The sequence below is a fragment of the Quercus robur genome, chromosome 10 (assembly GCF_932294415.1).
Source record: "Quercus robur chromosome 10, dhQueRobu3.1, whole genome shotgun sequence".
In the NCBI taxonomy this organism is placed as follows: domain Eukaryota; kingdom Viridiplantae; phylum Streptophyta; class Magnoliopsida; order Fagales; family Fagaceae; genus Quercus; species Quercus robur.
This window is the reverse complement of record NC_065543.1, coordinates 48736502-48759626: the sequence shown is the minus strand read 5'-3', so window position 1 is coordinate 48759626 and position 23125 is coordinate 48736502. Positions and strand designations below refer to the sequence as shown.

At 34.3% G+C, this 23125-nt stretch overlaps 1 protein-coding gene across 1 annotated transcript; it reads left to right on the top strand.

Moving 5' to 3' along the window:
- Nucleotides 1-217: 217 nt before the first annotated feature.
- LOC126704279 (uncharacterized) lies at nucleotides 218-1297 on the top strand. Its single transcript, XM_050403288.1, has one exon. It carries the CDS (start codon nucleotides 218-220, stop codon nucleotides 1295-1297), a length of 1080 nt encoding a protein of 359 aa, XP_050259245.1.
- Nucleotides 1298-23125: the final 21828 nt, after the last annotated feature.

The following is a 23125-nucleotide window of genomic DNA, read 5'->3' as shown; positions in this document are numbered from 1 at the left end:
TGTCCGTGGAGAAACCATCTCAGACAAAATGGAAGCGACTAGTCCGTGAGTTTTCTGGTAATGCTGCCACCACAGAAGATCCAATTGGCTCTAAACGCCCCATTGACATGGCCATTGATCTCATTGAGTCACCTCGCAAGAAAATCTTGGTCTCTTATGGAGTTGCAGAAAATTACCCGGTTATGGCGGAGGCTGATTTTCAGCCCCGCCAAGCGCAATGAGTTGCATCGTGTGGAACTGTAGGGGGCTCGGGAACCAACTGGCAGTTCAAGAACTTGCGGAGGTAGTGACCGCAAAAGCTCCCACTGTCGTGTTCTTGGCCGAAACACTGGCAGATGAAGCTAGGCTTGATTTCGTAAAAGACCGGATCCGTTTTGACAAAAAATTTGTTGTTCAAAGGGTTAACAGAGGTGGAGGTTTGGTTCTTTATTGGAAGAATGACTTGTTAATTGATGTTGTTTCTTCTTCTTTGAATCATATAGACGTTATCATCAACAAGGACACAGAGGAAGCATGGCGTTTTACCGGATTCTACGGCGAACCGGAAACTCACAAACGGCAGGAAACATGGGAGCTACTCCGCTATCTTCATAGCCAAAACTCACTGCCTTGGCTATGCGCCGGGGATTTCAATGAGATCCTAAAGCAGAGTGAGAAGCTAGGGGGGCGAACTAGACCACCAGGACAGATGCAGCTCTTCCGTGACACACTAGATGAATGCGGACTGATGGACATTGGCTTTAAGGGTTCTCCCTTTACATGGAGTAAACTTTGCAACAACGGAATTTCGATTTGGGAGAGGTTAGATAGAGCTGTGGTGTCTTATGAATGGTTCTCCAAACACCCAGGTACTCAAGTTCATCATATTGACAGCACAACTTCAGACCATAAAATTCTTTGGATTGAGCAGTCGGTCTTGGATTGCTCACCGAGGAAAAAGCTCTTCCGATTCGAGGAAATGTGGCTAGATGATAAGGGATGTGGCGAAACAGTGGAAGGGGTATGGCAAATTAACTATGAAGAGGCAGGAAACACTAGGGTGATCCGAAAGGTTGAGAAATGTGGGACGGCACTGACAAATTGGAGCAAGGATAGCTTCGGTAATGTAAGAAAGCAATTGGAAAAAAAAAAAAGAAGAGAACTAATGAAGGCAGAAAAAGTGGTCCTCCAGGGTGGAAATTCAAGCAAATTAATTGAGCTAAAGAAAGAGATCAATTCTTTAATGGGTAAAGAGGAAAGAATGTGGCGACAGAGGTCACGCACCTTGCACATCAAAGATGGTGATCGAAACACTTGATATTTCCATTGTCGGGCAACTCAAAGAAGGCGCAAGAATCTCATCACAGGAATTAAAAACCAGTCAAACATTTGGTGTACAAAACCAGAGGAAGTTTCCGGCATGTTCATGAACTATTTTCAGCAACTATTCTCATCCACCAATCCAGAAATTGAAGTGTCTGATTTAAACCTCATTCCACGGGTAGTTACAGTTGAAATGAATGATAGTTTGACTGAAAATTTTCAACCTTGGGAAGTTGAGTTGGCTTTGAAGCAAATGGCACCACTTAAAGCACCTGGACCGGACGGGATGCCGCCACTATTTTATCAGAATTTTTGGGAGTTGGTAAGAGGTGATGTAATCCATGATGTGCTTGGTTTTTTGAATTCAGGTTCCCTTCCTAACTCTCTAAACCATACTTTCATCACTTTAATTCCTAAAATTAAGAATCCAGAGTATGTTACTCAGTTTAGACCTATTAGCTTGTGTAACGTGCTTTACAAGATTTTTTCAAAAGTTCTTGCCAACAGGTTGAAAAGAGTTCTCCCCAACATTATCTCAGAACATCAAAGCGCTTTTCTCAAAGGGCGCCTGATCACAGATAATATCCTAGTAGCCTTCGAAACATTGCATTATATGAAAAATCACAACTCCGGAAGTTCAGGGTACATGGCGCTTAAACTTGATATGAGCAAAGCATATGATCGAGTGGAGTGGTCTTTCTTGAAGGCAGTGATGGCTCAAATGGGGTTTAATGATCGGTGGATAGATTTGGTCATGGAGTGTATCACCTCAGTCACATACTCAATCTTGATCAATGGAGAACCTAGTGGCGATATCAGGCCAAGTAGGGGTATTCGCCAAGGTGACCCCCTATCACCCTACTTATTTCTGCTCTGCTCGGAAGGACTACATCGATTGATTCAACAAGCAACAGATATGGGTGACATTCAGGGGGTATCTATCTGTCGTAATGGCCCTAAATTAACTCACCTGTTCTTTGCAGACGATAGCCTCTTATTTTGTAGGGCTACCACCCAGGAGTGTGAAAAGGTGATGGATATTCTCTCCTCTTATGAAAAAGTGTCGGGGCAAAAATTGAATAGAGACAAAACTGCACTCTTTTTTAGCAAGTCTACCCCTCCCGACACGCAAAGGCAAATAATGGAAACTCTTGGGATTCATGAGTTGAAGCAATATGAAGATTACTTGGGATTGCCGGCCTTGGTAGGGAGAAATAAAAGAGCTAGTTTTGATCAATTGAAGTAGAGGATTTGGAAGAGATTACAAGGATGGGAGGGTAAGCTTTTATCACAAGCTGGAAGGGAAGTACTCATCAAATCAGTTATCCAAGCTATCCCCACCTACACGATGAGTTGCTTTAAACTACCCATTACTTTGTGCCACGAAATTGAGACTCTCATCAGGAAGTTTTGGTGGGGGCAAAGGGGAGATAGGAGAAAGATACATTGGATTAAATGGGAGGATTTGTGCCTACATAAAGATCAAGGGGGAGTAGGTTTTAAAGATTTGACAATGTTCAACGAGGCGATGCTTGCCAAGTTAGCTTGGCGCCTTCTCCATGATGATAAATCCCTATTTTACCGAGTCTTTAAGGCTAGGTTCTTTCCAAGATGTTCCATCCTAGAAGCCAAGGACTCCCCTTCCGCTTCTTATGCTTGGAAAAGTATTCTAAAAGGAAGGGAAGTTATTCTAAAAAGGGCTATTTGGAGAGTGGGAGACGGGAAGAAGATAAGGATTTGGGGGGACAATTGGTTGCCATCAAAATCTTCAGCCAAGGTTACTACACCGGTTCTTTATGGACAGGAAAATTCGAATGTGGAGGTGCTTATAAATCCGGTAACAAAAAGGTGGAGAACTGAGATCATTGACCATGTTTTCAATGAACAAGAAGCTGAAACCATCAAAAATATTCCCCTGTGTGCCACAAACCAATCGGATGTGCTGGTTTGGCCTTTTACACCATCTGGCAACTACTCGGTCAAGTCAAGCTACAGGTTTCTTTTTGAGAATTCTACACAACCTTAGAGAACAGAGCAAGCCGATGGTTTGTGGAAGAAAATCTGGAGATTGGAGGTCCCAAGCAAGATCAAAAACTTTGTTTGGCGAGCCTGTAGAGAAGCGCTACCGCTGAAAGCAAATTTATGCCGTCGACGGATCATCCCTGAGGGTCAGTGTGAAATATGCAGAACAGGGGAGGAGTTTTGTTCACATGCTATTTTCTTTTGTGTTGATGTGCAGGTAATGTGGAATGCAGATTCTCAATGGCGGTGGCTCTCAGAGATGTCAGGAAGAAGTGTAAAAGAAATCTTTACACGAGCCTTTGAAGAGGAGATGGACGTGGCACTGTTGGCCTTCACGAGCTGGGCTGTGTGGAACAGAAGAAACCAGGTTCGACTCAATGAAACGGCATGTCCTCTGGAGCAGATTCACGCCTTATCCAAAGACAGGAAGAACGAGTTTCAACTCATCCATAAATCGGTTGGAACGCCTCAGCATAGGAATCACGTCAGATGGAAGCCACCAGACCAAGGCCTCTACAAAATCAACTACGACGAAGCAATATTTGCCCAACAAGCAAGAGCTGGTATTGGCGTTGTCATCAGGAATGAAGACGGCGCTGTTATGGCGTCGATGGCATAGCAACTGCCACTCCCAATGACTGTGGCCCAAGTTGAAGCATTGGCTGCGAGGAGAGCTCTGGACTTTGCACTGGACCTTGGCTTTACTAAAGTAATTTTGGAGGGAGACTCAGAAGTGATTTGCAGGGAGCTAAATGAACCAAACCCGTCTCTAGCTTTACACGAGCATATCCTTCAGGACATTAAGCTTCTGTCAAGTACTCTTCCATTTATTGGCTTTTCTCATGTACGTCGCTAAGGGAATAGTGTAGCGCATGCTTTGGCTAGAAGGGCTGTTAGGGAAGTTGATTTAACTGTCTGGATGGAAGATGTACCACCAGACATCCACCATTGTGTTCAGGCTGATTTAGCCAATTTTTTATTAATAAAATAGTTAACTTCTTTCTCAAAAAAAAAAAAAAAAGATTATAATATAAATCTACTCCACCTTCCAAATAAGTATTAATCCAACAAATTTGATAGAATGAATAATCTAGTAGACATGACACCATAATAAAATCTACATAAAATATTAATCCAATGCATATATAGATAGGTATTATCTAGGTGAAAGGTGAGAACATACTTCACTTGTAATTAAAATTTTCAAAGTATTAATTACCAACCAATCTTCGTCACTCCACTTTCCATCAATTAGTTCAATCCATTTTTCTCGTGTGACATTTTTTGGTGGGTGGTTTCTTGCATACATGTTTCCTTCATCCTTAACAAGTTTTTTATATTTTGCAAACAACCTGTTGTTGTGGCTGCTTAATAATCTACCACACTTTGTATTTAGAGATTTGTTCACAAGTATAGATTCTCCTTGTATATCAAATTGATCCTGCAAAGTGAAGTATGTATAAAGAAAATATTATTCCTTGAATTCAATATGCTTAGTGACAATATCAACAATACACTATAAAATACAGCATAAAGTATAAAGCAATATAATGAAAACAACAAAACCAAACTCATGGACAACTATAAACATTTAAAGTACCGCCACATTTTGAATGATCGCCTCTTTTTCACCCCTATCAATATTCTTCCAACTATAAGCATTCATAGTGTGGACAAGTTCGTACGCACTTGTACACCAATTTGGCTAGCAAACTTCCCTGCATGTACATGGCGCAAAATTGGATTTTGATTTCAAATTCCAATTAAACTTTCTCTAAATTTTTCCTAATAATATATATGTGCATGTTTTTAGTAAAAATATAGAGGACCATTTTTTAAAATTTATATCTAAAGATAAAATTTGTTTACCAAAGGAGGGGGAATTTTTAAAAGAACAAAATTTAGTTACAAAATTATTTGTAGCCTTAGGCTACAACTTTATTCAATATCTTTTTATTTGAGGTAAATTTTGACAAATTCACCATTGGATTAAATCTTCTTCTTGTATTCTTTATGCTTGCAAAAATTCAAGAAAATTAAAGATCAATAGCTATGTCATCAATAAATTTTCTAAATTGCAAGTTTTGGTAATTTAAAATTATACATAAAATATAAGCTTATAGATCATATAGTAAATAATATCCGATTGACACAAAATTTGATATGTGTATTAAGAGTGTAAAGAGCATGTAATTCAACGGTTAGATTTTCAAAATATGTTATAATATATATTTAATTGAGTGAATTTATAGCCTTAAGTTACAATCAATTTTGTAACTTAACTTTATCCTTTTTAAAAAGTCAAAGTGAGCATAGCCCCCCCCCCCCCTAGCCCCCACCCCCGCTCCACCCTTGTGTCAAAACTTCTTGTTGGCAAATCTGAAGTTAAAAGTTTTTAATTTTTTAATTAATATATATCTTTATTATTCAAAATTATTTGAAGTTCAACCTAATACTTGAAATCACCATACTCCTTTGAATCCTTTTGTCTTATGCGACGAACATGGCCTTAGTGTATTACTAAATACTAATTACTACTCCAATTAAGAACAATTACTTAATTAATGAAATAGGTATAACATCATCCGTACTCATTATATCCACTTTAAATCATAAATAAATAAATAAAACTATATACCAACAAATTTAGAAACAAAGACACTTCTTTTTTGATAATCACAAGCACACATCTTTAGGAATAAATTTTGCTCCCAATAAAGTAATAGCCATTTGACTTTTATGCTCATTAGTTACGAAATTGTTTTCCATTGGGTATTGTTGTAACATGTTTGTTTTTGTTTGTTTGTTTGTTTTTTTTTTTTTTTTTTTGAGAACGTTTGTTTTTGTTTTTGTTTTTTTTGTATGAAGTTATTGCAATAAATTCTTAGAGCATCCAAATTTTTGTGTACGTCAAAATTTTCTATTATCTTGATAATAGGATAGATATATCATATATGTCCTTTCGATAATACTCAAGTGGTTGGTTTAATGGACTTAAAGGCTAGAACATGTCATTAACCTAGAAGTCCCAAGTTCCATCTATTACACTATTAGCTCATGAGAGACACCACTTAACCCAAAAAGCTCAATAGATATGAGTTCAACTATGTTATATTAACAACTCTTCTCATTATAATCTAATGTGAGATTTCACGGAAAAAAGTGGTCTTTGCCCTTTTTAAAAAAACAATCTAGCATTTTGTCTCTTTTTCCAAACTAATTAGAAAATTGTCCCTTTTTTGAAACTCAACTTTCTCAAAATCGAGTTGAGCCCTATAGTAGCGTTTTAAGGAGCCTATAGTGAAGTTTTAATGAGCCTATAATGGCGTTTTGTAACTCAAGCTCCATGAACTTGAGTTATAGATAAAAAAAAATAAAAAAATAAAAAATAAAAAATAAAAAAAGGAAAAACTTGCATTGAACTCGATTTCATGAAGATCGAATTTACAAAACGCCACTATAGGTCCTTAAAACGTCACTATAGGCTCCTTAAAATGCCACTATAGGCCTCTAGAAATTTTTTTTTTTTTTTTTTTTAAACTCGGTTTTGAGAAAGTCGAGTTTCAAAAGAGGGGAATTTCTCTAATTACTTTGGGAAATTGGGCACAATGCTGAATTATTTTTTTTAAAAAGGGCAAAGGCAAATTTTGTCTGAGATTTCACTAACACATGTATGCTCAACAATCCACTCCTCATGTGTGAGTCTCTACCTCTCTATGGGCCATGAACAAGTCATACTCACTCCCCTTGCATTGTGAGCTTTTTTCATCATCTATGCATCATTCCATGGGCTCTCATATGCCATCGATGGGAATCACATGTCCTCCCCACCACCCCCCCCCCCCCCCCCAACACTCATCTATGGGAACCTTGCATGTCTATGTTCATGGAAACCTTATGTCACACCATTATTCAATAGAAAATCACATGTCCTCCCCACCACCACCCCCCCCCCCCCCCCAACACTCATCTATGGGAACCTTGCATGTCTATGTTCATGGAAACCTTATGTCACACCATTATTCAATAGAAATACTTTATCTCCAAGATTGCTTGTGGTGAGCTTTATGAGCTTGCCTTTTGTGAAGAAAAAAAAAAAAAAAAAAAAAAAAAAAAAAAAAAAAAGGCCTCACGGAGTACTCAGGAAATTCTTTGAAAGGCAGCAAGCGAACTCTATTGAGGCCACAGACACTTATTACAACCGAAAATAGTTACAAATTAAGCAACTAGACTATTCTCCGAACAAGAAACCTGAATGATTAATCTGTGTTGTGAAAGTATCCAGCACTGTAGACAGTTTTCCAAACAAGAAACCTGAATGATCCCTGACTGCATAAAATATATTTCATCAAAACAAATGAAGCCTTAGTGATATATATATTTCATCCACAGCTAGTCCCAAGCTTAGGAAAAGGGGGACGGTTGAGATAGGTTAACGACCAGCATAAAATTTAGTCACTTTATTATGAGTAGATTCAATACAGATACTCGTTGAGACATTTCTTAATGCATGTGAAGAATCGTCTTAATGAAGGGTTCACTATTAACTGGGTCGAACCATGCGGTCCGATCCACGTTTCACAACCTTGCTAACTTCTATAATAGTGTTGTTGACACATGGTTTTACACCTGCTTTCCTAGAGGTCCCTAAATTAAAATTCTAGATACAAGTAGCCGTTTCCCTGCCAAAAGGCAAATTTTAATGCATTACTAAAAAGGGAGGGTCTATGACCTTATACATTGACCCCACAAATTAAAATTTCCCAGTCAAATTATCTAGCCCATAGAAAATGGGTAACTCTCGGGGTACCTTATTGGTTAGGCAAATGTCGTGTTTCACACTGTATCCCAAAGATCACATTATTTTTGAGCAATTCCCTTGATATTCTGATAAATTAAGACAAAAAAGATAATGAAGATAATTATTGATTTACTTCAAAGAAATAAAGGCACGAGTAGAAATATGCTACGTGATACATCCGACCAAAATTGTAATCGTCCATACAATGCAGGTTATGGACGACGTTAATAAAACCGTCCTGAGGGAAAAGGTTGTCGCTCAAAAACATGAACACTCGTTTCCACTCTTCGCGGAGCCGTTACAAGATATTAATCAACCTTTAGACTGTTGGGAAGGGCAGCTCATCATTAACACCCTGCAAGGGCGTTACCAGGCAAGATTAAAGCCTCCATCAAGACTCCACCAACGGCTAGAAGAAATCACCTGTAAGCACACATATATAAAGACTGAACCCCAGAAGGGGTAGGGTAAGAAAAATACTCTAACACATTATTCTCATTGCTCTCCTTTGTCAATCTTTTCTGACTTTGGCATCAGAGACCTTTTTGCAGGCACAACGCCGGTGAACTACTTCCTTTCTTTCATCCACGAATTGCAGAAGATTGGATTGGTCAGGGACGGCTTCCATCTGGACGATCATAATAAACTGACGATCAGTTCATCATCACTACGTATACCTCTACCATTCATGGCCATCAGCTTGAATGTGATCAATATGCTATTCTAGCTTAATAAAATGTGGGCTAACAAGTTGGGAAGACCAAGGATGAAGCACATATATGGAATGAGAAGAGCTACAATTTGGTTGGTCCACCTATGACTATAACTATAAGTGGCAATCCAATGGCGCCGAAAAATTCATGAAAACTCTATAAAAGGGAGCAATGACTAGTCTTAAATGCTTCACGTTCCTAGAATGTAACTAAAAAAGACAGTAATGTACAATTTTTCTTTTATTAGAATCAGTAGGGCCAAAATCTTGTAATTTTCTTTTTCACAATTTGTAATTAGAACAAAAGTCATTTAATCTTTATTTTCTTTTGATTCATTAATGTATTTCACGTAATTATTTACTAAAGAAAAAGTATATTTATGAAGGTTATTTTATTTTTTTCAAAATAAAATAAGTAGCAACTCCACACACACACCACATTCCCTCGAGTTTCTCCAAAACTTTAAGTATTGCCGAAAAGCTAGACCCTCACACCTATTCCCGTCAAAGAAATTGAAATCAATAAATGATAATAGTTCCATCCATCACATTATCAATCAATGAGATTTTCAAGGCATCCCATGGGTAGGGAGTTGAATAACCAGGTCAAAGGCTATGACACCACTCTCTCTCTCTCTCTCTCTCTCTCTCTCTCTCTCTCTCTCTCTCTCTCTCTCTCTCTCTCTCTCTCTCTCTCTCTCTCTCTCTCTCTCTCTCTCTCTCTCTCTCTCTCTCTTATATAGATTTTTTCTATATGTATATTTATAATTTTTATATCTAACAATATAAAAATTATTCACATGTTGGACAATACACAATACACATAATTAAACCTCATTGTAAATGTTATAAAGCTCAAATCAATCTAGTATATACTCGATGTGATACTTAACACACACTCAACTAATTCAATTAAATATCCAATCAATATAGGGCATCACAACTAGCGGCTCTTTTCCAATGCTTAATATTTTATTATTTAGGTAAGAAAGCACTTGGAAATAGATAAATTTTTTCACTAACTTTTTCCTCTATTGATGTAAAAGCGAAATGAATATATCAAACATAAACCATTTATTTTTCATTTTCTAATGATAATTTTCTTATTAAAACGATGGTATGTAGATGTCTTCGAGTATGTTACTATTCTTTCATATATTCAAGCCTCTTTGAGTATCACAATGTTTATTATTTGAGATTTTTGCGTTAAAATCCAATGTTATTTTTAGATCCTAATTTATAATATAGTGTCGTTGACACAGTGTTTACACCTATTTTGCTAGAGGTCCCTAAATTAAAATTCATGAGACATGTATTAGTGCCCCTAACAAAGGGCAAATTTTAATGCATTACTAAAAAAGGAGGGTCTATGACTTTAGACATTGACCCACAAATTAAAATTCCCAGTCAAAATTATCAAGCCCATAGCGAAGTGGGTAATTTACAGGGTACCAGCTTATTGGTTGGACAAATGTTGTGTTTCACAGTTTATCTCAAAGATCATATTATTCTTGAGCAATTCCCTTTATATTCTTATAAATTAAGAGAAAAATAATGAAGGTAGTTATTGATGTAGCTGCAGTGGCGGAGTCAAGAATTTTAAGTTGGGGGCCAAAATATTGTGTCAAGATAAACTCAAATCACAAATAAAAACTATCCTAAAAAAATCCACATAATTTATGTCTGTGTATGAAAAAAAAAATTTTAATTTTTTTATTCTAGAGTAATTAAGTTATATACATATGCACAAAATTATCAACTTTAATATGCATGTATATATATACACACCTAGAAACAAGATCTTCTTTATAAGAGAAACTTATAATTTTCTTAAACTCTAATAAGTATACAAACATTGTATAATTGGGTAAACAACATACCAAAAAAAAAAAACAAATATAGTATCTTCCGTCAAATTTATGCTCAACAATAATACTTCACATAATAAACTTCATCAATTATTATTTTTATAGCAAAAGTATTCATAATTTCCTTTTTAGTATATAAATTGTTTGCAAAACTTCATTTATGTGTGCGTTTGGATATAGCTTATTTTGCTGAAAACTGAAAACAATAAAAAAAATAATTTTTTTTTTTATTGTTTATTACTATTTGGCACTGCTCATTGGCCTAAATATATTGTTTATGGCTAATGAACAGTGCATAACACTCTGGTTAAAAAAAAAAAAAAAAAAAAAAAAGGCCTCAAACGCGAACGCACAATACAAACAGACCTTATGTTTGACAAATCAAATTCATAATGTTATAATTGAAGTCTCATATGACCTTTTTTTTTTCTTGATAAAATCTTGAGAATAGAAAATTTCAACCAAATTGCATATATTTTCAATATTGAATGATTTGAACGCAATAATAGGACTTGAAATTGAGATAAAAATTAGGGGGTTTTTCACTATTTACTCACAAAATTTATTACCTAATTATTTCATTCTATTGCAATATTTGTATATCAACTCTAAACTCTCTTTTTTGAGAAGGATTACTAATTAAATTAGTTGATCAATACTTTTTTGTTGGGGGACCAACTTTTTTTTTTTTTTTTTCATATAACCTTTAAATGTTTATAAAATATACCTATATTATAAAAAAAAAATTAAAAATTTTGTAGGGGCCAAGGCCCCCAAACATGCATGTGGCTCCGCCACTGTGTAGTTGAAAGGAATAAAGGAATGAATAGAAATATGCTACGTACCTCTACCATGGCCATCAGCTCGAATCTGATCATGCTATTATAGCTTAATAAACTGTGGGAGCTAACCAAAGGTGAAGTACATAATGGAATTAGATCGAAGAACTACAATTTGGTTGGTCCAATTAATGGCGAAAATTCAAAGTGAGCAAACTAAAATAAATGCCTCTTGTAATACTCCCCATGAAAGCTCTATAAAAGGGTGCACAATGACTGGTGTTGAGGCCACAAACACTTCATAAGTCATACAACACAAAATATTAACAAAGCAAACCGTGTAAAGAAACAAAATGAGGTTTGTCATGAAAGAATTGTTCCTCCCCTTCCTCCTGCTCAGCCTACTCACTACAACTAGTGCTGGCCTATTCACTACATCTAGAAGAGGAGTTTTCCTTCCCAAATGTCCAATTCTGGCTCCTTTTCTCGAACCCTGTAAGAATATTTTCCAAACTGGAAACCTGACTGACCCCTCGCTTAAAACTTGTTGTCAAGGCCTCAATATCATCAATGACAACGCGTCCCGCCACGGAGATATCGCCATATGTAATTGCCTCCATAAGATAGTGAGAGCAAACGCTACAGCTCCGAGCAGTGTTCCTAGACAAGTTCGTGTGATGACCACCGCCAAACTCGAGAAGGAGTGCGGTCTCAACCTTAGGTATCCCGGCTTTCTTCTTAAATATGATTGTTTTTACTAAAAGTAATACTTCTGCTATGTATGTTATTTATGGCAACAAAAACATTAGCCAGCTATAGTTTAATTAAGCACTGAATAATTGGTTCTGCGTCCCCCCAAGGATGCCCTGTGTAACCCACGAAGACTGTTGTAGCAGTCACAATATTATACGTATCTGCATCAAATAAAAACAAACAACAAATAAATAAAAAAGTTCTTTTGCCTTTTTGGGCATTACTGACTGTTATTTCGAGAACTTTAATTTCCTCCCACAAGGTGTGCATCACTGAGAGATATAACAATGGATGCTCAACGGAGAAGGAGTTAGGATCTGGAATTAGGGGGTGGCTTCGGCCTCGACTCTATTGTTTAGCTGCTTCGGTTTTTTTTTTTTTTTTAACCATCTTTGATGCATATTGCTGGACAAAATTATTCAGTTTAAAATTTTTTAAAGGTCAAGTTGTTTGTTTTGGGTAAAATTGGTCAATTGGTTTTTTTATTTTTTTTTAAAAAATTTTCCTATTGGTAATTTTTGTTGATAGGCTAATTTTTTTAGAGAGATAACAATGAATGCTCAATATCTAATTTGAACCATAAAATCAACTTATTTCAAATGTAGTGAATCCTGTTATATTCTTAATCACCTATAGCTATAGGAAGCAATCCAATGTATAAAAAATAAAATAATAATAAAATAAAGGGGTAATTACACTAAACTTACCTGTGGTTTGGACGAAAATTACTTTGTCTACCTGTAATTTGAAAAGTATCACTTAACCCACTTATGATATGTTCCGTTTGTTTTCCGTAACCCACCGCTGTTAAAATCAAGAGTAAATAGGTATTTTTGCTCAAATTTTATGTCTCTCTCCTCCTAAAACAAAAAATAGCACAAAAATGCAAGAGAAACCAGATCAAAAAGTGGTATTGGTCTCTCTCTCAATTCACATAAATCTTGAACATGAAAAACATAAATCATTAAACCTAGAATTTTTATTTTTTATTTTATTTTTTTTCACATTCCCAAGTTCTCTCAAATTTTCTCAGCACAGCAACTATATAACTATAAAAGAAATCAAACTCTTCAATCTTAGTCTTAAACACCCATTTGGCTCAACTTTCTGTAAGTCTCTCATCTTTACAAGAACCTCAACAACATAAATCACAAAACCCAGAATTTCTTTCTCCTTCCCAATCGAAAACAAATCAAAAGTTTCAACCTTTACACAGCAATATAAAGCTCAAATAGCACAAACTACAATACCCAATATTTGTTTTCCCTTTTATTTTCTTGGAAACCAAACAAAGAGAGAAAATTGAATACTGGGTATGTGTTAAACCTCAAAAAAAAATAAAAAATAAAAAATAAAAAAAATAAAAAAAGCAAGCTTACCAACATACAAGGATAATTTGGAGAAGAATTTAGAGAAGCCAAGTATTTGATATGGCTGTGGTGAGATTTGAGATTGTTAATCCATAACCAAATTCTCTAAAACCCAAAACCTCTATCTTTCTTTTCTCTCTATTGTGAACCCATAACCAAATCCACTAATAACCACTGGCCACCGTGATTTCTGCAAAAAAAATAAATAAATAAAGCAAACCCAAATGCAAAACCCATAAATGGTGACACAAAACCACCAAATGGAGAGCCACAACCCATTATAAAAACACGTGTTTTCTCCCCCTAGTTTTGATGTTGCGAAACTTGTGTTTTCTCCCCCTCCAGACACTCCAAACCACGAAGAACACGTTGATCTCACCACAGGTCTCTCTCTCGAAAAGTTTCTGAGTTTTGGGTGTTTTGATTCACGTTATGTTGTGTTTTGGGGTAAAGATGTGTTTTTGTAACGGTTGGGCTTGAGGTGAGTTATGGAGATTGTCGGAAACATAACACAGGCAAGTTGAGTGATACTTTTCAAACCACAAGTAGACAAAATGATTTTCGTCCAAACCACAGATGGTTTATATGTAATTACCCCTAAAATAAAATAAAAACCTCTTGAAGTACTCATGAAATTCTATAAAAGGCAACATGTGACTTCTATTAAGGCCATAATCATATAGACACATTTTACAACAGAAAATTGTTACAAAGCAACCTGTATCCAGCAATGTAGACTATTCTCCGAACAAGAAACTTGAAAGATCCCTGACTGCATCTCCTTAAAATTGTTCATGTTACTTTATGATTGTCTAGCATTTATGTCTAAATCTATAGATTGTACAGAGTTAACGCATCTACTATGAAATTAAGGGGTCATTTGGTAATGTTGTTCTAGTAACGTTGTTTACATTTTTTGGAAATATGTGTGGGTGAAAAAGTGTGTAAAAATGCGTATAATGTTGTTTAAAAACTTAAAACATATGTTTAAACACAGGAAAAAATTGGCTTTTGCCCCTTTCAAAAAAAAAAATCCAGCATTTTGCCCTCTTTCCCAAATTAATTAGGGAAATGCCCCTCTTTTGAAACTCGATTTTCTCAAAATCGAGTTAAGCCTTATAGTGACGTTTTTAAGGAGCCTATAGTGACATTTTAAGGACTTATAGTGGCGTTTTGTAATCCGATCTCCATGAAGTCGAGTTATAGGTAAAAAAAAAAAAGAATTGCATGTAACTCGACTTCATGGAGATCAGATTACAAAACGTCACTATAGGTCCTTAAAACGTCACTATAGGCTCCTTAAAACGCCACTATAGGGCTTTAGAATTTTTTTTTTTTTTTTTTTTTTTTTTTTATATAACTTGATTTTGAGAAAATCGAGTTTCAAAAGAAAGACATTTCTCTAATTAGTTTGGGAAAGAGGGAAAAATGCTAGATTTGTTTTTTGAAAGGGGCATTTGCCCATTTTCTCCTTTAAACACATGTACCAAACGAACCCTAATGTTTTGAACTTTGAGATAATATCATTACTTGGAGTCCAACCTATTACTTGAAGTCAGCAAACACATCTTCGCCAAACATCACCGATTACTAAGAACAACTATTTTATTAGTGAAATAGATATATCATCATCTGAATGCAACATATATATCCACTTTAAACAAACAAAATTGAATACCAAAATTTTAAAAAAAATATATGCAATTACTATCAACCTTTTTGATGATAGTCAGGGATCCAATTTTGCCTTAAAAAAAAAAAAAAAAAAAAAAAAATCTATTCTTTGATTCAAGTTCAGCGATACAAAATATATACTTGGTGTAACTTTTAATAATGTTACATCATTTAATAATTTAATAATTTTTAATTGGATGTGTATTTTGACAAAATCATTATTGCATTATATATTTTTTCCTTATATTCTCTATGTTTGCAAAATTATTAGATAATTAGAGATCATTAGCTTAACTCTGCATGTGCCTATGCTTAGTATTCATATGTTTCGATGGAAATTGATTTTTGGAAAATATTTTCCGCATTTGATGGTGTTTGGGGTGATTGAAATTGTTGGTCTACTTGAAAATAATTCTCAGTTGACTGTAAAATATAGACACTTTCGATGTAAAATATTGTATGCTTTTATTTTCAGTTGTAACATTAATTTTACGCATCTCTAAAACTCATCAGCCCAACCTCCACCCCTTGTTGATGTCATGGGTCTTAACCCTAAGGTTGCCAATAGACGCTGTAGGTCACAATTTTTAATTTAGATATAAACTTCTCCTTTTTTATTAAATGTGTTTGAGAGATAAGAAAATGTGAGATAGTTGAAAACATGTCCTCCATAGGATTTTTAGGAATGCAACCAAATACTTGAAAATATTTTTCAGAGCATTTAAAAAATAAAAAAACGCAACCAAACACTAACAAATATTTCCTTTTTCGAAAAATATTTTATAGGCAAAAAAATATTTTTCATCAAAACAAACAAACCTTAATGATATATATTTCATTGACAGCTAGTCCTAAGCTTGGGAAAAGGAGGACAATTGAGATAGGTTAACCACCAGCATAAAATTTAGTCACTTTATTATGAATGAATCTAATACAGGTACTCGTTGGAGCATTCCTTAATACATGTGTAGAATCATCTTAATAAAGGGTTCACTATTAACCAGGTCAAATCATGCTTTCCGGTCCAAATTTCACAACCTTGCTAACGCTTATAATCGGTTTTACACCTATTCTCCAATAGGTCCCTAAATTAAAATCCTTGAGACATGTATTAGTGCCCTCACCAAAGGGCAAATTTTAATGCATTACTAAACAAGGAGGGTCTATGACCTTAGACATTGACCCCACAAATTAAAATTTCCAGTCAAAATTATCAAGCCCATAGAAAATGGATATTTAGCAACCAAAAAATAAATAAAATAAAAAATAAAAAGCCCATAGAAAATGGATTACTCTCAGGGTACCTTATTGGTTAGACAAATGTCTTGTTTCGCACTTTATCTCAAAGATCACATTATTCTTGAGCAATTCCCTTGGTATTCTGAACAATTAAGAGAAAAAAGATGAAGAAATAAAGGGATGCTAGAAATATGCTACTTACTTCTACCATGGTCATCAGCTTGAATGTGATCAATATGCTATTCTAGCTTAATAAACTGTGGACTAACAAGTTGGGAAGACCAAGATTGAAGCACATAAATGGAATGAGAAGAGCTACAATTTGGTTGGTCTACCTATGGCTATAACTATAAGAGGCAATCCAATGGTAAAAATTCATGAAAACTCTATAAAAAGGAGCAATAACGTGTTGAGGCCACAAACACTTCATACAACACAAAATATTGACAAAGCATAAACCGTGTAAGGAAACAGAATTAGGTTTTTTATGAATTCAGCAATGTTCCTCCCCTTCCTTCTTCTCAGCCTATTCACTGCAACTAGAGCAGCAACTCCCTCTCCCGCATTAGTCCCACATGTGCTCTTGTGAAGCCATATTTCCAACCCTGCAAGGATATTATCTACACTGGAAACGTTGAATAATAAGGTGTGCACTTTGGGGGAATGGGGCCAAGTTTTTGTACACATGATTAAAGCTAAAGTGGACCTAGAATATAAAACATTGAATAATAGAAACAAGGAAGGTCATACCCTGCTGGCTTTCAGGCAACTCGTGCAAGTATGCATTGCACCACATAAGGCCATAGGTTTGTTTCCACAACATCGACCCACGAAAAGTTTTCATTTGGGCCAAACCCACATGAATTGGTAAAATCGTGAAATTGTCACTCAAAATGGCAGTTTGACTAAAGATATGGTTCTCCCTAAATCAAGGGTTATGCATTTGAAGTTGCCACTTATTCTAATTTAAGGGAAAGAAAATTTTATTTCCATTGATTGCACAATTGAATTTACATTTGATTAGAAAAAAATTACATCGTCTTAGTTCTAGCTAGAATTTAATTTCGTGCAGGGCTTTGATTGTTAATAACATTCTAAAAGTGAAAATTACATGGATAAAGCTTAATATACGAACTACTAACCTAAGATCAAACATTAAGTTACGGAGAGGGAAGGTGTTCGGCACTTACCTTGCCTAGTGAATCGGTCTTCTAGAATATCATGGTTTCATGTCATTAGAGGGCATCCAAACATTTCACAAAGAGAAAAACGATATGATATTGTGTGAAAAGCATATCTAGAATTAGGATTTTGAAAAAAAAGAGTTTTGAGTATGTGAGTTTATTTCATAAACTCCAAATAGATCTATCATATTCTAAATTAGTGCCTAATACCTTCTCATCTCCATAACCTAGCCCTTAGATTCAAGTCTCTAGTTTGTAGACCAAGTCCATATTTGATGTAGAACAAACCGCCATGGTCTTTCTGGACTCTCACATGCGCCTGAAATCAACGCACAAGGCAAAAAGGCACTAGTAGAAATCTTGGACCTCAAAGTCAGAATCGCATGAAATTTGGCAAGCTGAAGCAAAACAGCCTTCTGAGCAATAGTTGTTACTTTGCCACGAGGTATCCCTTGAAAATGGCGAATTCCATCATTTAGGTCCCGAAAACTGCAATTTTACTGTTTAAAATAATTTTTGTTTGCTTAATAACTTTTTGCTCAAAAGTCAGAATAAGGTCTCGCTTGTTTTAGAACGGCCCTTGAGGTCAGTAGTTTATGATTTTGCATTTAACTCTATTTTGCCATTTTTGGTAAATTTTGGTATTTTGTCACCTAATTGTGTAATTAGTGTGAATTAGGGTTTCAAACGTTTTTCTCAGTATTTATATGTTTTGTAGCAGTCAGAGACAAATTAGACTATTATCAATAAACACAAACTTTTGTCAAATTCTTTCATTGTTGGATTCTAGTTTATCTCCTTATGGATTCAGGAAACCCCTCGTGAATTCGAAGTTTACTACCAGAAGCTAATAGTTTAGTTTTTGTTCCATCAAAAGAGCATCATGTTTGCTTTCTTTAGGCTTCTGCGACATCAATATCTCTTAAATGCTTCATGTTCCTAGAATGTAACTAAAAAAGAAAGTAATATACAAATTTTCTTTTATTAGAATGTTAGTAAGGCCAAAATCTTGCAATTTTCTTTTTCACATGATGTAATTAGAACCAAAGTCATGCAATCATTATTTTCTTTTGATTCATTAATGTATTTCATGTGATTATTCAATAAAAAAAAAAGTATATTTATGAAGGTTTTCTTATTTTTTTCGAATTAAAATAAGTAGTGATGCCACACACACACACAAACACAACATTCCCCCGAGTTTTTCCAAAACCTTTAGTTTAGCCAAACAGCGAGATCCTCACACTTATTCCCATCAAAGTCTTTACATTTTTTTTTTAAAATTTAATTTCGAGAAATTGAAATCAATAGATGATGATAGTTCTACCCATCACACTATCAATCTATGAGATTTTAAGGGCATCCCATGGGTAGAGAGTGGAATAACCCAGTCAATGACGAATAATTTAGCGAGTATTACATGACGTACAATAAGCACTCACAAATATCCATGCTAGGATGGCGCCGTTGAAGAATGGAAACAATAGGGATAATTGTAGTGGAGACGTAACTCATGGGCAACCTATTGGTAGCAAATCTTATATAGGCCTTATAAGAGAATTACAAGTTTTAATGGTTATTTTTATAAAGAAATTTTTTTTGATTGGTTACTTGATCTAGAGGATTTATTTGATTATGAGAATATTTATGAAGAGAGAAAAGTGAAACTTGCTTTGTATAAGCTTAGGGAGTATGCCCTATGTTGGTGGGAACAAATGCAATTTGATAGACTCATACGAGGTAAAGAAAAAATTCGTTCTTGGCTAAGGATGAAAAAGAAACTTGCTATCAGATTTTATCCTTTGGATTGTGATGAACTTTTGTCTTATACAAAAAAAAGATTATTATTGGCCAAGAAATTCATAATTGAATCATTTTGATGAGCCATATATTCCACCATTAAAGGAAGAATTGCATGTTGAAGAAAATATGGTTCTTGATGAAAATTATGTAGAAGTCAAAAAACAAATTATAGAAATTTATAAGGAAATTAATGAAGGCCTTGTTATGGAAGAAGATCCTAAAATCAAGGTTATTTTGGAGGAGAATAATGAAAATCCTATTATAGAGAAAGATCTTGAAGTCAAGATGGTAGAGACCATTGAGAAAGAAATTGAAGAGAAAAGTTTCAAGAATCTCAATGAAATCAAATCATATGATTGTCAATCTCAAGATCCTTTTTATTTTGGTGGTAAGTGATACACCAAAGTTTATTGATTTTATTGGGGTTGATAGATTTGATTCAATTTTCAGTTCTTATTTGGTAAATCTCTACAATTACATGAAGACCAAGAAAAAAGAAATTCAAGTTGATTTGTTTATTCCATTGATGAATTGCAAGTATGGAAAGAAGATCAATGGGCTCAAGCATTCGAAGTACTTGTTTAATTGGAGCAGAATGAGTTTGTTTCAAGTAAAGGGGTCTGATGTAGGGCAGAATCTACAATTTAATATTTATAATTATTTAATTTTGGTATTTTTATGTATAAAAAAAAAGTTATTTTAGGTTTAAATGATTTATTTCTTTATTTTTAGGTGCTTTTAATATTTTTTAAATCAAATTTGGTTCCTGTTATGGTTAGGTATTAATTAGGACTTATTTTAAAATATATTTTATTGTCTGCCAAGTTTTATGGAGCTCTTAAATAGGTAACGTTTTTTCAAATTCTTTCTCTGATAGATTCTAGTTTATCACTTTATGGATTTAAGGTTTACTACCGAAAACTAACAGTTTAGTTTTTGTTCGTCAAGCAGAATATCATGTGTGCTTTTTTCAGACTTCCACAACATCAGTTACTGCCAGGCAACAGAATAGAAGAAATGAAGCTAAGAGAATCCCACATGCTGCCATTGAGATCGACTTTGCTGCTCTGAGTTGCCAGCAATCAGAGGCAAAAGATATGATGTAATCTCAATGATCCTGATGCTATGTGGTACTTTGGGTTCTGTTATATACAAGGCCCAAGAGAACTATAGAAAACAGCAGTGGGTTTCATTTTTTCTTACATAAACAGAAAAAGTCAAAGGCCCAAAGCATTCGTTGGCAATTAAATAACATGTGAAAGATCGTTAGAGGTAACTCTCAGAGGAAATGGCCCTTAAGCATGTTGAAGGGGTGGGGCCAAGGGGTTGTGATGTGAGCGTGTGTGTGACATAATAAGAGGGATTTGGGATGGACCTCTTTCCCTTTTTCTTTTTTTTTTTTTTTGGTTTTTTTTTTTTTTTTTTTTTTTTTTTTGGTTGAATTAAAAAATGATCTCTTATATGGACTTATCAACCCTACACCACGTAACGATAATATATAATATTATATGTACCACCGGGGCTTTGATAGGGCTATTATAGTTGGCACAACACAGCTATTGAAGCTCCACTAATCAAACTGCTCAACTTTTACTAAGTATCATGTGAAGCAATAAGATAACTGTTGCCCCAAATTATGCCCATGGTTATTATTCAATTTAGATTATGCATTGACTTTGTTTTCAAATGCGTGTAAGATTATGACTCTTGAGAATTTTTTCAATGATTTTCCAAGTTGCATTCTTTTTTATTCTATGATATGGAGTACCTTTTTTGTTCACAATAGGACAGATTTTTAACCTAAAATTTTCTGCTTATGATTGCACTAAATAAAGCTCTACTTAGTTTCAACCATTAACCCATCACACATACAAAGAAAGCATCCTATTGTTTGCTAGGGTATGCAACATGACATAGCATACAACCACAATAATAGAAATTGTGGAATGTTATGTGATGATTGCATTCAACCACAATAATAAAAATTAAGTCTTAATCCTAAATATTTTTAAGTTGGATAAGAGTCGGCTATATGTATTATTTTCTGTTATTCTATTCTATCCGAAATTAAATAATTTTTTTAATCAAAATTTAAATATAAAAAAATATCTCACTTTAAATTGTTACCATATGCATTGAATTTTATTGCAAAAAGCCTTGTAGTTGAATTGGAACCTCTTGATAATTCTAACAGAGATGTCTAAATTCAAATCCCCCTCTCCATTATAACTATTGAATTATGAAAAAATATGGAGAATTTTTTTTTTTTTTTTTTTTTTTTTTTTTGGGATCAGCCTTATGGGCACAAAATTACTATTTAATGTAGCAATTATAGTAATTTTTGAAAAATAGGAGACTAGGAGGAAAAAAAAAAAAATACATGCTGATTAAATTTGTCAAGGGTCTTGTAGTTGAATTATTGACTCATTTCCATACACAAAGTGCTTGAAGTTCTTGAAAGGAGGGTGTTCGCAAGGTTAACAATATATTATAATTATTTATTAAAAAAAAAAAAAAAACCCTTTTAGCCTCCTCAAAATTCTCACATTTTATCATCAAATCCAACACTTTCAACCTATTAAATTATAAAAATTTAAAATCAAATCCATCACGTTCAACCAATTGTATTGCTTCATGATCATCTACCACATAAAAACCAACAACAATCAAGTGACTTTTCAGAGAAATATATAATGTCGTCTATTACACTGTATAACAGTTTTACGAATTCTCAGCAAAAAAAAAAAAAAAAAAAAAAAAAAAAAAAAAAAAAAAAAAAAAAACAGTTTTACGAATTTTATTGTCTTTTATAACATTAATAAGGTGAATGGTAGAAAGTTATAAAATATGTCAGGTGTTCCAACCAAGGGAAAAATACATGTATTAAATAAAGTTGGCTATATTAGCCTGAGGTACAGAAATAATGAGACATAATTTTTGCATCTATTTTTCTATTGGTCCCGAAATTAGAATACATAATACATGTAGTTGTGCCCCACCCAGAGGGCAATTCTCATGGTACCTCTCTATCAGCGTAAAAAATTGAAAGCACTAATATATACCCGATGTACGACTCAACTCACACCACACAATACACCTATGTTGTAATAACTAAAAACAAAGAAATGTTTTAATCATATCTAAGTTATACTTCAAAATGACTAGTCTAATTACGATTGATACTCCTTTTAAATTATAATGCCTATATCATACCAGCATATGTTTGATAAGAAATTAGCACTCAACTATATCAGAAATTAGCACTCAACTATATCAGTCAAGTACCCAAATCCACAGCATCACAATTCGCTAACTATGTTCTCTATCTATGTATGTGAAATTTTTTTCCAAGAAGAATGTATCAAAAAAAAAAAAAAAAAATCTTTAAAAAAGTCATAATTCTACTGATATTTAAGTTTATGATTATCTATTTCTGAATTTTTATTGTTTTTTTGTTAAGTCTGAATTTAGCAAGGATGAGGTATAAAATTTATGTTTTATACCATCCAATAAAAAATTGACATACCACACCTAATAACACTACATCAACCTTTTATTTGCAACTTGAAATTTGGTGTTTATTGAGATGTTATTCTCTATGATCAGATGTATTTATGT